At 49.1% G+C, this 15,982-nt stretch overlaps 1 protein-coding gene across 2 annotated transcripts in view; it reads right to left on the bottom strand.

Moving 5' to 3' along the window:
* Positions 1–5,896: 5,896 nt before the first annotated feature.
* sema3bl (sema domain, immunoglobulin domain (Ig), short basic domain, secreted, (semaphorin) 3bl) overlaps positions 5,897–15,982 on the bottom strand; it is a 149,897-nt gene continuing 139,811 nt past the window's right edge. Inside the window, exons 15-17 of one of the 2 annotated variants that reach the window (XM_080218737.1) lie at positions 14,235–14,302; positions 7,920–8,059; positions 5,897–6,723 (exon numbers count right to left, since the gene is read on the bottom strand). In XM_080218737.1, the coding sequence (XP_080074863.1) occupies positions 6,280–6,723; positions 7,920–8,059; positions 14,235–14,302 (652 nt within the window). In that variant the 3' untranslated portion in view covers positions 5,897–6,279. The remainder of the gene's footprint in view (positions 6,724–7,919; positions 8,060–14,234; positions 14,303–15,982) is intronic. The other variant, XM_080218744.1, reaches the window with a different exon arrangement.

The following is a 15,982-nucleotide window of genomic DNA, read 5'->3' as shown; positions in this document are numbered from 1 at the left end:
ATACTCTGATCTCCCCTGCCCTCCAATCACGATTTTCAATCTGCAGTGGTGGTGGTGGTGGTGGTGGTGGGGTGGGGTGGGGGGAGGGGTGCTTAAAGAAACCTGAGGCATTGAAATGGGATCCCGTGAGGTAAAATTTTGGAAAGTCCTCTTGCAGAGACCAATGGGGGTGGACGTGGGGGCAGAACGTCAGGTCGCTGGCAGGCGTGACAGTTTCACAGCTCCATCCCACGCCTGAGGCACTCTCCTCGAGGCACTGGGGGCCAGGTCCCCCACTCTACAAGGATGGCTCGGCTGTTAAGGGCGTTTTTTTATTCTATGTATAAAAATGTTGGAGAGTGGGCTGCTCCATTTTAGGAACCCCTTCTCTGACTTAACCCTGATTGGTCAATTTTTTATCCCTCAGATTAGAGGAACTCCCATTGGCCGCTACAACAGCCCACCTCTTTTGGCTACTGATTGGCCAACCAGGGGGCGAATCATGATTGAGTGATTATGCTTGCACATTTTGGGCTTCTGAACTCCATTTGAACCCGAGACTGAAGTCTTGGTAACCCTGGGGAAAATCATGTCCTTTGTTGGCCAATTAGATGAATCTTGACTCTGTCGAATGACATTTCCTCCCCATCTCCAAACTTTATTTCAAATGACAGGGGTGGTTAAAAGGACAGTAAAATGGAATTTTTTGCCCCAATGATTTTCCTCCTGGAGGAATCCTGGTCAACTTGACCTCTTGCACCCTCAACTGGATGACCTGTGACCCCCATTCCCCCCAGCTCCCCAGATGGAGTGTGGCCAATTGAAATGTCTGCTTCTCTCTGTCTACCTACGAACTGTCAACTCAGCAGCTCTCAGGCAGTGGGTTATCTGGAAAAAGTGACTCGTAGAACATCAACACTGAAGTAAAGGTAAAATACTGCAGCTGCTGGAAATCTGACATAAAAACAGAAAATGCTGGAAAAACTCAGCAGCATCTGTGGAGAGAGAAACGGAGTTAGTTAACATTTCAAGCCCGTATGACTTGAGCTGAGGTGAGGCAGAAGTGTGACAGATTTTGTTGCTTTTTCACATTTCTACTCTCTTCAATTCATAGAATGTGGGCATCACCAGCTAGGCCACCCCAACCCTAATTGCCCCTCAACTAGGGTGGCACGGTGGCACAGTGGTTAGCATTGCTGCCTCACAGTGCCAGGGACCCAGGTTCAATTCCAGCCTCGGGTGACAGTCTGTGTGGCGTTTGCACATTCTCCCTGTGTCTGCATGGGTTTCCCCCCAGCACTCCGGTTTCCTCCCACAGTCCAACGATGTGCAAGTTAGATGGATAGACCATACTCAATTGTCAAAGGTGTGTAGGTTGGGGGGGAATAGTGGGGTAAACGTGTGGGATTATAGGGTGGGCCTGAGTAAGGTCAGGGAGTCGATGCCGACTCGATGAGTTGATTGGCCTTTTCTGCACTAGGGATTCTAAGTCTAACTGAGTGGCTTGCTGGGTCACTTCAGAGGGCAGTTGAGAGTCAACCACATTGCTGTGGCTCTGGAGTCGCATGTAGGCCAGACCAGGTAAGGACGGCAGATTTCCTTCCCTAAAGGACAGTAGTGAACTCGGTAGGTTTTTCCGACAATGGTTTCATTGTCTTAATTCCAGATTTTTATTGCATTGAAATTTCAGTAGCTGAGTTTCTCTCTCCGTAGGTGCTGCCAGACTTGCTGAGATTTTACCAGCACTAAATCATTGGTTAGTTAAGTAGCAACTCGGTGTAGAGTAACCAAATCTGGAGTGATTTCAGTTATATGTGCAGTTGCTGAAGAAATGACCTTGTCAGCAATGTGTGCAGAATAGATGCTGTCAAAGCCTTCTGAAGGAAACAGAAATCTTTCTTTATCGTAAGCCCTCTGAAAATCACCGGGAGAAATAACTACGATGGGAGTGAGAGGGGGAAAGGACTTTGAGCTTTCCCTTGGTGATATTAATCTTTGATTTTTAGAGGCATTTCTATGGCGTTTCTCGCTCACTGTTTCAGATGGGGAAGAGCCATTGCCAAACAGTGTTACTGAGGCCAGGCTCCTGCGGACTCTCGAGTGAATAGGACGGGAATGGAAGGATACGGATTCCGTAAGTGCATACAGTTTTAGTTAAGGCAGGCATCATGATCGGCACAGGCTTGGAGGGCCGAGGGACCTGTTCCTGTGCTGTAGTTTGTTCTTTGTTATGGGGAGTTGGACAATCAGCCATAAATAATCATGATGAATGGTGGAGCAGACTCGAAGGGCCAAATGGCCTCCTCCTGCTCCTCCCTTCTATATTTCTATGTAAGACTCTAATGTACTTCCCTCCTTCAAGATGTTCACATACCACATCTCACTTTAACACTGATATACCATAACTCACTGTAACACTCTCTGATATACCGCAACTTACTGTAACACTCTCTCATAGACCATAACTCACTGTAACACTCTCTGATATACCGCAACTTACTGTAACACTCTCTCATATACCATAACTCACTGTAACACTCTCTGGGCATTGCTGGAGGGGAGGGGCAAGGTTATAGGGGTTAGAGGCAGGGAAGGAGGTGACTTTCTGCACCCCCCACCCCACCCGATTTCGAGTCGTTTGATCAGGCGCTGACTGCCTCTGCGGGACCCTCCCCAAGAGGCTACTGCCAAGCACAGAATCATAGAATTGCAGAAGACCCATTGAGCTTGCACTGACCTCTGATAGAGAATCTTACACAGGTCCATCCTGCCCTCTCCCCATAACATTTCCATTGGCTAATCCAACTAACCTACACATCCTGAGACACCAAGGGGCAATTTTAGCACGGCCTAACCCACGTGGGTTTGCTATAACCTTCCAAGGGCACGGGAGATCTGTGCATTCTCCATTTCATCCCTGGGCTCCCATTAAATACAGTAAAAAGTCTGACAACACCAGGTTTTAGTCCAACCTATTTATTTGATAATATCAAATAATTATCAAATAGGTTGGACTAAAACCTGGTGTTGTCAGACTTTTTACTGTGTTTACGCCAGTCCAACGCCGGCATACCCACATCATGACTCCCATTAACTTGCAGCATTCTCCGGATAATAGGCACTAATTGGCTCATTAATGAGCCAAACGGACATCCTGCTTCCAGTGGCTGGGAATCCTGCGTCGGATCTTCTCACCGTCTGACCGAATCTCGTTAGAGTTTCGTCAGTCTCCAGAATTTCTCTGGAGACTGACGAGGGGTCTTTCCTGTTGGGGCCTGGTCGGCATGGTTCCCAGCACGACGGCTCCAGCCCTGGGAACTTTTATTTTCCTGCCTGTGTTTATTTGGGTCAGAACACAGGGAGGATGAGGCTGGGTCACAGCCTGTGTTATCACAGACAGAGACTTCCCAGCTACTTGCCTGCATCAAACACTGTCTCCAAGTTCGCTGGGAGAATGCGAGGGAGTTTCTCAGTCTTGTCTCAGTGTTGAAGAGCAAATTGGTACAAAACAGCAACCAAGAACTCCACTGGCTTTTAAACGTGGCTTACTGACAGCTACTCAATCCTTTCCTGCGCCCCTCATTCATTCCCAATCTCCCCTCGCTGATTCTCACTCTCCCCCCTCTCATTCCCACTCTCTCCCCTCACTCAGTCCCACTCTCCCCTCACTCAGTCCCACTCTCCCCTCACTCAGTCCCACTCTCCCCTCACTCAGTCCCACTCTCCCCTCACTCAGTCCCACTCTCCCCTCACTCATTCCCACTCTCCCCTCACTCAGTCCCACTCTCCCCTCACTCAGTCCCACTCTCCCCTCACTCATTCCCACTCTCCCCTCACTCATTCCCACTCTCCCCTCACTCATTCCCACTCTCCCCTCACTCATTCCTCCACTCTCCCCTCATTAATTCCCATTCTTCCCCCCTCACTAATTCTCACTCTCCCCCCTCCCTCACGAATTGCCCTAATCTCCTCCTCCCCCCTCACTAATTCTCACTCTCCCCCCCCCTCACAAATTGCCCCAATCTCCCCCTCTCCCCTCACTGATTCCCCTCACTAATGATCCCCTTGTCAGGCCTCATTTGGAGTATTGTGCGCAGTTCTGGTCGCCTCACTATAGGAAAGATGTAGAAGCTATTGAGAGGGTACAGAGGAGATTTACAAGGATGTTGCCTGGACTGGGAGGCATGCCTTATGAAGTTAGGTTGAGGGAACTGGGTCTCTTTTCCCTGGAGAGACGAAGGTTGAGAGGCGACCTGATAGAAGTTTACAAGATGTTGAGAGGAATAGATAGGGTGGACTCTCAGAGGCTATTTCCCCGGGTTGAAATGGTTGCTACGAGAGGACACAGATTTAAGGTGCAAGGAGGGAAGTTCAGAAGTGATGTTAGGGGTAAGTTTTTCACTCAGAGGGTGGTGAGTGAACGGAATCGGCTGCCGTCAGTGGTGGTGGAGGCAAACTCGCTGGGGTCTTTTAAAAGACTTCTGGATGAGTATATGGGGTTTAATGAGATTGAGGGTTATAGATAGGTCTGTAGGTTGGTAGGTGTTGATGTGATCGGCGCAACTCGTGGGCCGAAGGGCCTGTTTGTGCTGTAGTGTTCTATGTTCTATGTTCTATGATTCTCACTCTCCCTCACTATTTGCCCCGCTCTCCCATAGAATCCCCACCCTGCAGAAGGAGTGAGGAGAGTGTTTGGGTGGGGAGGGAGTGAAGAGAGTGACGGGAAGGGAGTGACGGGAAGGGAGTGACGGTTGGGGGTGGTGGGGGGGGAACAGTGAGGGGGCTGGGTGGGGTGGGGGTGGGTATGAGGAGAGTGACGGGGGGTGCGCGGGGTGAGGAGACTGGTTGGTGTCTGAGGTTGAGGGACACACAGCGACGTTGTAAGCAGTTGGAGAAACCACGCACACAGCAGCGACTGGAGTGGGAGCTCACTACCTGAGCGGGGGTCCCAGTGGTATTTTCTCCTCATATAACTCTGTGAGGGCTGGGGGGTGGGGGGCGGTAGATCCAGTCCATGTCTAATCTGTACAAGGTGAGGCCTGGAATAAGTTTACGAAGTATTATTAACGACCAGGGTCAGAAACTGATGGAAAATACAAAGTGAAATTTTCAGAGCAGAATCTCACGCTGAGCTTTTCCTTCAGCTCTGGTGAAATGTTACTGACAGATACCCCCCGCCCCCCCCCCAGTCACCTATTTACAACAAATCACAGCTTGTTTCCCTTTTAAGGCTGGTACTAATTGAGCAGAATAAATAGGACCAGACCTAGATCTTAGGAAATGTCCGAATTGTGACAATATGGGCAAACCAGGGCGTTCTAAAAATAATATATATCACCAGGGCATCCAACAGAATAGGCCCAGTTATCTCCACCCATCGGAATACCCACTTATGTCAATCAGAAAGTGCCCACTGGAATATACCCCCATTGCTCGTAGCGGAGGTTCACAGTGCCATATTCACGGGCTGAATCGGGTGCCCAATGCCATTTTAATCATCGAATCATACAGAAGGAGGCCATTCAGCCCATCGAGTCTGCACCAACCACAATCCCACCCAGATCCTATCCCCCTGCATCTACCCTAGCTGGTCACTGAGGGGCAATTTAGCACGGCCAATCCACCTGACCCGCGCATCTTTGGAGAGTGGGAGGAAACCGGAGCATCCGGAGGAAAGCCGCGCAGACACGGGGAGGGGGGGAGAACGTGCAGACTCCGCACAGACAGTCGCCCAAGCTGGGAATTAAACCCGGGTCCCTGGTGCCGTGAGGCAGCAGTGCTAGCCATTGTGTCAATATCTGTAGTTGAATAAAGCGGGCAATATTGACCTAATGGTAGCCGTGCCTTGCTCTTTTTTCTCACGCTTGTGCTCTAACATTCCTTTGCCCGTCCCCCCCTGTCCCCCCCACCCCTCCACACTGACCATCCAGTTGATCCCAACGACTAATTAAATAACATCCATAAATAGATGCAATTTAACATGATTACTTCTATTTACTCCCATCAGCAAGGTCAAGAGTACGGGGGCAGTAAAATCAGAAAAGAATATAGAATTGAAGAAGAATTGATGCGGGTTTACATTGGGCTTGGAGACGCAAAACAAAAAGAAAAGAAACTTTTGGTGGAGTCTTTAAGTTCGGTTTTTCTGACCCTGGTCACCCTCGCTCCCAAAGTGGGCGACGTTCAGTCGAGATGTGTCCTTTTTTGAAAAGTGGCTTCACTCTGGGAACGCTTCCAGTCGCTTTGGTCTCTCGAGCTTGGTCCTTATTTACAGTGTGGGCGAGGCGGGAGTCACCGGCCCTATGTGTCGGCGACCTGCCTGGGCGTCCTGTTGCGAGGCTTGCTCTTCCCCCTCCGACCCCCTTCCGACATGAGCTTCCACTTGCTCAGCATCATCCGCCGCTTCTTGCGCTGCTTCTCGTTGCACCAGACGCGCTCGCAGTACTCCTCCACCCGGTGCAGGTTGGAGTAGCCGATCAGCTGCATGATGTCCTTGAACCAGGGCTTCTGCCCGTGCAGCCGGCGGGGCGGGCTCACGCAGGGCCGGTTGGTGCGCTCCTCGTCGTCGCGGTTGAAGATCTCGTCCAGCTGCTCGCTCTCGATCACCTCCAGCGAGATCTTGGTGGCGGTCTGCGTGAAGCCGTGCTCCATGGTTTTGCAATAATACGTCCCCTCGTCCATCCGGTAAATCTTCCTGAATAACAGGCCGTGCTCAGTCTTGATGATCCTGTCGTCCGTTTTCACCTGCGAACGTACAAATGGGTGCGTCACCTTTGACGTAACAAAATGGCCCAATGGCATTGGAGGGACTATAACACCAAGCTACGTGGGGTAACCCCCGGTCAAACGCTAAACCAAAGAGCAGGGCTTTAAGAGGGAGGTTTTTAAAGGAGGTGACAGAGGTCGACAGGTGTAGGGTGGTGAGGGAAGGAAATCCAGAGCTCGGCCCCAGTCGGAAGGCTGAATTTGACAGGCTACCTTGGGGGTGGAAAGACAGGTTGGCGGTCCCTTAAATTAGGATGCCACGGTAAGCGTGGCACACCCACTGCCCCTGCCATGATTTTCCGGGCAACAGGGGAAAGCATTGGGTGGAGAAATTGTTCAAAATTTTCTTCTTTGGAGGCATTGGGTGGCACAGTGGTTAGCACTGCTGTGTCACAGCGCCAAGGGACCCGGGTTCGATTCCCGACTTGGGTGACTGCCTGTGCGGAGTGTGCATGTTCTCCCCGTGTCTGTGTGGGTTTCCACCGGCTACTTCAGTTTCCTCCCACGGTCTAAAGATGGGCTGGTTAGGTGCATTAGCCGTGCTAAATTGTCCCTTAGTGTTGAAAGATGTGTGTGTGTGTGTGTGTGTGTGTGTGTGTGCGCGTGTGCATGTGTGCGCGTGTGCGTGTGTGTGCGTGTGTGTGTATGCGGGAGAGGGGGTGGTTAGCAGGGTAAATACTTTGGGGTGATGGGAATAAGATCTGGGTAAGATGCTCTGTCAGAGAGCCAGTGCAGACTCGATGGGTCGAATGGCCTCCTTCTGCACTGTAGGATTCTATGACCGATGCTTTTAATTGGGCAATTAATCGCCAATAAAAGGCCTTATTCCACCACCGCTTTGATCTAACAGGAGGCAGGAGAAGCTTGTAATCACCGTGTAATCTGGCCGCTTTAACCTTGCGGTCTGCTGGTCAGTCAAAATCCGCCAACCAGTTCCCAGCCTGCACTGGGTCTGGGCGTACCTGACGGTTCTCTAACCACCCGGGGTCCTGCAGTACCAACACTGGCCACTGACGCTGGGATGGCGCACAGCTGCTGGTCTCCGATTGGCTGGGAGCTCTATGAGGCGGGCCTTCGTCCTGGAGGCAGTCACTTGTCCCGCCCCCTGCTCATTAAAAGGGCCACCACCCGAAAGATAAAGCCGGGGCACGTGGGGGAAAAGGTTTTTCACTCACCTCATCTTTCACATCGTCCGCAGCTCGCTGCACGAACCACTTGACGGTGGCCTGAAGTGATTTTGGAATGCATTCCAGGAAGGTGCTGTTGTGCTCCGTCCCATAGACCACTCTCTCCTCCGCACTATCAAACTCTTCTACTGTTTCAAAAGACATTTTTAAAAGCGATTGTAGATTATTAGGGTCGTGTTCTGGTCGAGAGAATCAGACCTCAAAAATAATTGCGTTGGGTTCATCAGAACCTACCACAGAATCCGACAGCCCAGATGAAGGCTGTTTGGCCCATTGTGTCTATGCCAGCTCTTCGAAATCCCCACTCCCCTGCACATTCTCCATATCGCCCTGGCATTTTCTCCTTTCCAATTCCCGTTTGATTTGATTTATTATTGTCACACGTACTCGTACACAGTGAAAAGTATTGTTTCTGGTGCACCATACAGACAAAACATACCGTTCATAGAGTACACAGGGGAGAAAAGAGAGGGTGCAGAATGTCGTATTACAGTCATTGCAGGGATGTAGAGAAAGATCAGCTTAATAGGTCCATTCAAAGGTCTGATGGCAGCAGGGAAGAAGCTGTTCTTGAGTCTGTTAGGAGGAGACCTCAGACTTTTCACAGAATCACAGATTACTACAGTGCAGAAGAGGCCCTTCAGCCCATCGAGTCTGCACCGATGCATGAAATACCCTAACCTGCCCACCTAATCCCACTTGCCAGCACTTGGCCCATGGCGTTGAATGATATGGGATGCCAAACACTCATCCAGGTATTTTTTAAAGGATGTGAGGCATCCCACCTCCACCACCCTCCCAGACAGCACATTCTAGACCGCCAGCACCCTCTGAGCAAAAAAAAACTTTTCCTCAGGTGCTGTATCTTTTTTCCAGCAGTAGAAGGTGGAAGAGAGTATGGGGTCCCTGGTGCGTGGGATCCTCGATTATGTTGCTGCTTTTGCGAGGTAGTGGAAGTGTAGACAGAGTCTCTGGATGGGAGTTACTCATTGAACCTGCACCCATCACTCCATCAGGCAGTGTCGTCCAGATAATAAATACTGGCTGTATAAAACAATTCTCATCTAGAACAAAGAACAACACAGCACGGGAAACAGGCCCTTCGGCCCAACGAGCCCACGCCGCCATTTTAGTTGTTTTCTCAATTATTTTTAATTTTTGTTTCATTTATTTTTAATAGGTTATGAAATTTAGTTTGAGTTCTTGTGTCTTATTGGTGTTCACTAATATTCTTCATTAATATTGACATTTTTCTATTCAGAGCAGAACTATTTGTTGGCTTTATGTAATACATTCTAGTCAAACACAGAGCCAAGAGTTGGACTATTGTGGACAGTCCTGGGTGCCACACGATGGGAAGGGTGTTAACACACTGGGGAGAAGAGGTTTAAAAGAACGGTTCGAGGGATGAGAAACTTCACTTGTGAGGATAGATTGAAGAGATTGGGGCTATTCGCCTTGGAGAGCAGGAGGCTATGAGGAGGTTTGATGGAGATGTTCATAATCATGAGGGAAACTGGACAGTGTAGATAGAACATAGAACATAGAACATTACAGCGCAGAACAGGCCCTTCGGCCCACGATGTTGCGCCGACCAGCTCTTAAAAAAAAAAACAACACTAACCCACTAATCTAAACCAATCCTATTTCGTCCATAAACCTATCCACAGATCTCTTAAACGCCCCCAAACTAGGCGCATTTACAACTGCAGCTGGCAGGGCATTCCAGTCCCTCACCACCCTCTGGGTAAAGAACCTACCCCTGACATCAGTCCTATAACTACCCCCCCTTAATTTAAAGTCGTGCCCCCTCGTGCTAGCTTTCTCTATCCTAGGAAAAAGGCTATCACTATCTACCCTGTCTAAACCTCTAATCATCTTATATGTTTCAATAAGGTCCCCTCTTAGCCGCCTTCTTTCCAGCGAAAACAACCCCAAATCTCTCAGTCTCTCCTCATAGGACCTCCCCTCCATACCAGGCAACATCCTGGTAAACCTCCTCTGCACCCTCTCCAAAGCCTCTACATCCTTCCTGTAATGTGGGGACCAGAACTGCACACAATACTCCAAGTGCGGCCGCACTTGGATAGGGAGACACTGTTTCCACTCATAAAAGGGTCAAGATGAGAGGGCACACATTTAAAGTGATTTGCAAAAGAAGCAAATAGGATGTGAGAAAGAGCTTTTTAACAGGGTGAGCGGTTTGGGTATGGAACGCACTGCCTGGAGATGTGGCGGGGACAGGCTCAATCGAGGCATTCAAGAGGAGATTAGGTGATTAATTAAATAGAGACAATGTGCAGAGGGATGGGGGAAAGGCAGGGGAATGGCGCTAAGTGAATTGCTCATTTGGAGAGTCGGTTTAGGTGCGATGGGCCTAATGGCCTCATTTTGCACTGTAACGATGCTGTGAAATGGTCAATCGCTGTGGATTATAGTGAGGGTGGACCATTGTCCCTCATCCCTTTCTCCAATAACAGGAGCAAAATATTTTGGGAGGTTTTGATTTGATTTATTATTGTCACATGTATTGGAATACAGTACAACGTATTGTTTTTTGCGCGCTATACAGACAAAGCATACCTTTCATAGAGAAGGAAAGGAGAGGATGCAGAATGTAATGTTACAGTCATAGCTCGGGTGTAGAGAAAGATCAACTTAATGCGAGGTGGGTCCATTCAAAAGTCTGATGGTAGCAGGGAAGACAGTGGAGGAAACCCACGGAGACATGGGGAGAATGTGCAGACTCCACACAGACAGGTGACAGAGAGAGGAAAGAAAATCTCCAATCCTTTGAGTGAAAAGACTGCCTTTAACCAATGCAGAAGGTGGTTATTTAGCCCATTGGGTCTGCACCAACAATCCCACCCAGGCCCTATCCCCGTAACCCCATACATTTACCAAAGTCAATCCACCTCACCAGCACATCTTTGGACTGTGGGAGGAAACCGGAGCACCCGGAGGAAACCCATGCAGACATGGGGAGAACATGCAGATTCCACACAGACAGTGACCCGAGGCTGGAATTGAACCTTGGTCCTTGGTGCTGTGGGGCGGCACTGCTAGCCACTGTGCCACCGTGCCATCCATCAGGTTCAGAGCTGCCGTTCCTTCAACCTTCGACTGGTTGAGAGATTGGCAAAGCAACCACCAGGCTGCCATGGAAACTGCAGCCGACAAGCTAACTGTCAAAGAGCAGAGACTGCATCAAGTTGAGCGTCTGTTAGCTCTGACCACCGAACAGACCAATACCTGGGCACAACTTGGTACAGTGCCAGCAGTGTCTGTCTTGAGAATCAGAAACAGTTCAGGCCCTTTGAGGGAGGGCTATTACTTGAAAGTATTATGCTCTGGAGTTTCTCTAAACTCAAAAGTACACATTTGGGATTGTGATGGGGGAGGGCGCTTTTGAGAAAAAAAATCAAGTACTTATTTTTGCTTTTTGATAGCTCGGTGGTAAAAATGGACAACAGTGGGAGGGTGTCCAGGCAGGAGGGACAGACTGGGAGGTCTGAGAAAGGACCCAACTTGAAAAAGGTCGTATTCATCCACTTTCCCATCCTTCTGGTCCGTGTACCATTCCGTGCTGGAAAGACTGGGAAAATGATCATTTATTGGACCTTTGCTGATGCTGCTTAGCAACCAACTGCCCCATGTGTTGTTTTGTCCCTTCACAACGTTCCTTCTCCCTCTGTGAGGGAGCACCTGACAAAACAGTACAGATCTGGAACTCGCCACTTGAGCCTGGCCCACAGGCCCAGCTGCTTTACTGACGTGAACCTTCTATAAAAAGGCACGACAGCACGGTAAACAGCAGGCACGGAAAAAAGAAAATCTTTATCAAGATATTAAAGCTTCTCTTTTCAGATGGGAACTGAAATGTTAGCCAACTCCAGCCCCGAGCTAAAGTGGAGCCCAAATTATGGCCTAGAAAAATTCTCTGAGAAATAAGTCTTGAAGATCACGACTCAGGAATCAGCCCCGAGCACAAAACCATCCTGGACTCTCTGTGACCCTTGCGCAAGTCTCAGGATGGTTTCACGTAGGAAATGTTCTGGGTTCGAATCCCGCCAGGGCAGATGGTGGAATTTGAATTCAATAAAAAAAATCTGGAATTAAGAATCTACCGATGACCATGAAACAATTGTCGATTGTTGGAAAAAAAACCCATCTGGTTCACTAATATCCTTTAGGGAAGGAAATCTTCTGTCCTTACCCGATCTGGCCTACATGTGACTCCAGAGCCACAGCAATGTGGTTGTCTCACAACTGCTCACTGGAATGGCCTAACCAAGCCACACAGTTTCACGGGCAACTAGAGATGGGCAATAAATGCTGGCCAGACAGCAACGCCCATGTCCCATGAATGAATAAAAAAAATGGAGATTGTCTTCCTACTGAAGTGATTGCAAACCCTTACGACCAGTTTTGAGGCCAAGTGTGAAGAGCTGGAAGAATTTCCCAGCTATTCATGCCAGTGGGATCTTCCAGTGGCCTGAAAACCTCCCCCACCAGATGCAAACAGCGAGATGCCCTGTTGTCAGAGCTAGGACCAGAAGATTCCAGTGCTGGCCAATGGCGGCTGCTGTGAGCCAGTGCGGGGAGGAAGATTGTGTATCAAACTGCTCCACATCCCCTCCTGGAGTGCCTGATGCCGACACAAGTCCGGGAAACGAGAAAAGGTTTCCCCATTTCTTTTTCAAGTTTATTTATTTGTGTCACAAGTAGGCTTGCATTAACACTGCAATGAAGTTACTGTAAAAATCCCACAGTCGCCACACTCTGGCGCCTGTTCGGGTACACTGAGGGAGAATTTAGTACGGCCAATGCACCTAACCAGCACGTCTTTCGGACTGTGGGAGGAAACCGGAGCACCCAGAGGAAACCCACGCAAACACGGGGATAATGTGCAGACTCCGCACAGACATTGACCCAAGCCAGGAATCGAACCTGGGTCCCTGGTGCTGTGAGGCAGCAGCACTAACAAAAAGTGCCCCCACCTGGTGAGCATGCAAAGAAAAAGGAGAAAAAAACCCTTAAACTGTCAGATGACATGGGCTGCACAGTAGCACAGTGGTTAGCACTGCTGCTTCACAGCTCCAGGGACTTGGGTTCGATTCCTGGGTTGGGTCACTGTCTGTGTGGAGTTTGCACATTCTCCTTGTGTCTGCATGGGTTTCATCTGGGTGCTCCAGTTTTCGCCCACAGTCCGAAAGATGTCCTGGTTAGGTTGATTGGCTATGCTAAAAAAATGCCTCTTAGTGCCCTGAGATGCTTAGGTTAGAGGGATTGTTGGGTAAATGTGTGGGATTGTGGTCGGTGCAGACTCGATGGGCCGAAGGGCCTCTTTCTGCACTGTGGGGTTCTATGATTCTATGACCGAATTGACTTTGAATGTAATGGGGCCCAACCTGCTGCAAAAAAGGGAATGGCTCACACACCACCACAAATGGATAAATTAGCAGCAAGTTGAAGGCATGAAAAGTCACGGCAGACAAGGGGAGCTGCAGATCTCTAGAACATCACCCCCCTCACTGTCACAAGAACAGCATCTCGCCTTCTGTCTCCCCACTAATTATAAGGACTGATGGAGGACATGCCCCGTCTACATCAGTGGTCAAAAGCTTCAAGTTTCTAGGTGTTCAGATCACCAACAACCTGTCCTGGTCCCTCCACACCGATGCTATAGTTAAGAAAGCCCACCAACACCTCAAGTTTCTCAGGAGGCTAAGGAAATTTGACATGACCCTTACGACTTTCACCAACTTTTACAGATGCGCCATAGAAAGCATTCTTTCTGGTTGTATCACAGCTTGGTATGGGCTCCTGCTCTCCCCAAGACAGCAAGGAACTACAAAGAAATATGAATGAAGCCCAGTCCATTACTCAAACCAGCCTCCCATCCATTGACTCTGTCTACACTTCCCGTTGCCCTGGAAAAGCAGCCACCACAATTAAGGACCCCACACATCCTGGACATTCTCTCTTTCACCTTCTTCCGTTGGGAAAAAGATACAAAATCTGAGGACACGTATATATTAAGCTGACCTTTCACTTCACCCTATCTGTAACTGCAACACTACATTCTGCAACCTTCCTTTCCTTCTCTATGAATGGTATGGTTTATCAGAATAGCATACAAGAAACAATACTTTTCATTGCGGACTAATGCATGTGACAATAATAAATCAGATCACATCTCAGCAATTGCTCATTAACCTGGCCACAGAAAGGTCAATCTTGATGTAGTTAAAGGATCCCAGGAAATACACCTGGAAGGAGAAAGTGGTGGCAGTTCCTTACCGATTGAACTCTGATCCAGACACTGATGAATGGGGTTACCGTTCCAAATGTCTTGTCTTCGGAAACGCCTAAACAAAGAGAGGAGCCTTAAGTGAGGTGATGAAGTGAATGTGAAGCCCTTCAATACAATCTTACCTAAACGATCAGATCTTCAATACAGGTGGCACGGTGGCACAGTGGTTAGCATCGCTACCTCACAGCGCCAGGGACCTGGGTTCAATTTCAGTTTTGGGTAACTGTGTGGAATTTGCATGTTTGCCCCGTATCTGTGTGGGTTTCCTTAGGTTGCTCTGGTTTATAGAACATAGAACAGTACAGCAGAGTACAGGCCCTTCAGCCCTCGATGTTGTGCCAAGCTTTGTCCAAATCAAGATCAAGCTATCTCACTCCCTATCATTCTGGTGTGCTCCATGTGTCTATCCAATAACCGCTTGAAAGTTCCTAAAGTATCCGACTCTACTAACACATTTCCTCCCACAGTCCAAACATGTGTGGGTTAGATGAATTGGCCGTGCTAAATTGCCCCTTAGTATCCAAAGTGGTGTAGGTTAGGTGGATTGGCCATGGTAAATTGTCCCTTAGGGTCCAAAGGTGTATAGGTTAGGGGGATTAGCCATGGTATGTGCATGGGGTTACAGGGATACAGTGGGATGGTGGGCCTGGGGAAAATACTCTGTCAGAGAGTTGATGCAGACTCATTGGGCTGAATGGCCTTTTCTGCTGCATTGTAGGGATTCTAGGCCTTTTTATCCTAACAATACCACCTCAGTGATAGCTGTGACAGCAAGAATACCACAAGGCAATTCCAGATATTCTTTACTGAATTCGAATCCTGTCTTGTTTTTGGTAGGCAAGGGGATTAAGGGTTATGGGGAGAAAGCGGGAAAGTGGAACTGAGCCACTTCAGATCAGCCATGATCTTATTGAATGGCGGGGCAGGCTCAAAGGGCTAGATGGCCTACTCCTGCTCCTATTTCTTAGGTTCTTATTATGTTCTTATGTTCACAGCAGATGGTGGAATCTGAATTCAATAAAAATATCTGGAATTAAGGATCTACTGACGACCATAAAACCATTGTCGATCATCAGAAAAACCCATCAGGTTCACTAATGTCCTTTAGGGAAGGAAATCTACTGTCCTTACCTGGTCTGGCCTACATGTGACTCCACAGCCACAGCAATGTGGTTGACTCTCAAGTGCCCTCAGGCAACTGACAAGGGCAGTAAGTGCTGGCCAGCCAGCGACGCCCATGTCCCACAAATGAATAAATAAAACCTTTCGCACTCTGAGTATTCCACTAACACTGTCAATGGAGTAAGTGAATGGCTCTTGGCTTACGTCCGAATCGCCCCCTCCCCTGATGATTCATTGGGCGAGTACAGATTCGATGGGCCAACTGGCCTCCTTCTGTATTGTAGGGATTCGCATCGTGTGCCCAGTTCCTGAACCACATGGGTTGGAAGGGGCACAGGCAACAGTTCTGACGGGCGGGGGGAGAGGGCCGCTTAGTGAGTGATCTGCCTGTCTTGGGAGTGGCCAGCACGTGACCCAGCCAATTAGAATGGACAAGCCCCATTAACATGCCAACCACATGAGCCTGTTGGAGGTGCAGTTGGGGGAGGAGGGGGCGTAGGAGGGGATAGAGGAGGGTGTAGTGAGAATGGGGGTTTTTCAGCTGACGAGGCATTCTGGGGAAGAAGTCGGGGGGGGGGGTCTGTTTTCTCCTTGTGGGGCTACAAAGAACACT

This window comes from Carcharhinus amblyrhynchos, chromosome 3, assembly GCF_965287045.1.
Source record: "Carcharhinus amblyrhynchos chromosome 3, sCarAmb.v2.hapA, whole genome shotgun sequence".
Lineage (NCBI taxonomy): Eukaryota > Metazoa > Chordata > Chondrichthyes > Carcharhiniformes > Carcharhinidae > Carcharhinus > Carcharhinus amblyrhynchos.
This window is presented reverse-complemented; position numbering and strand designations above follow the sequence as displayed.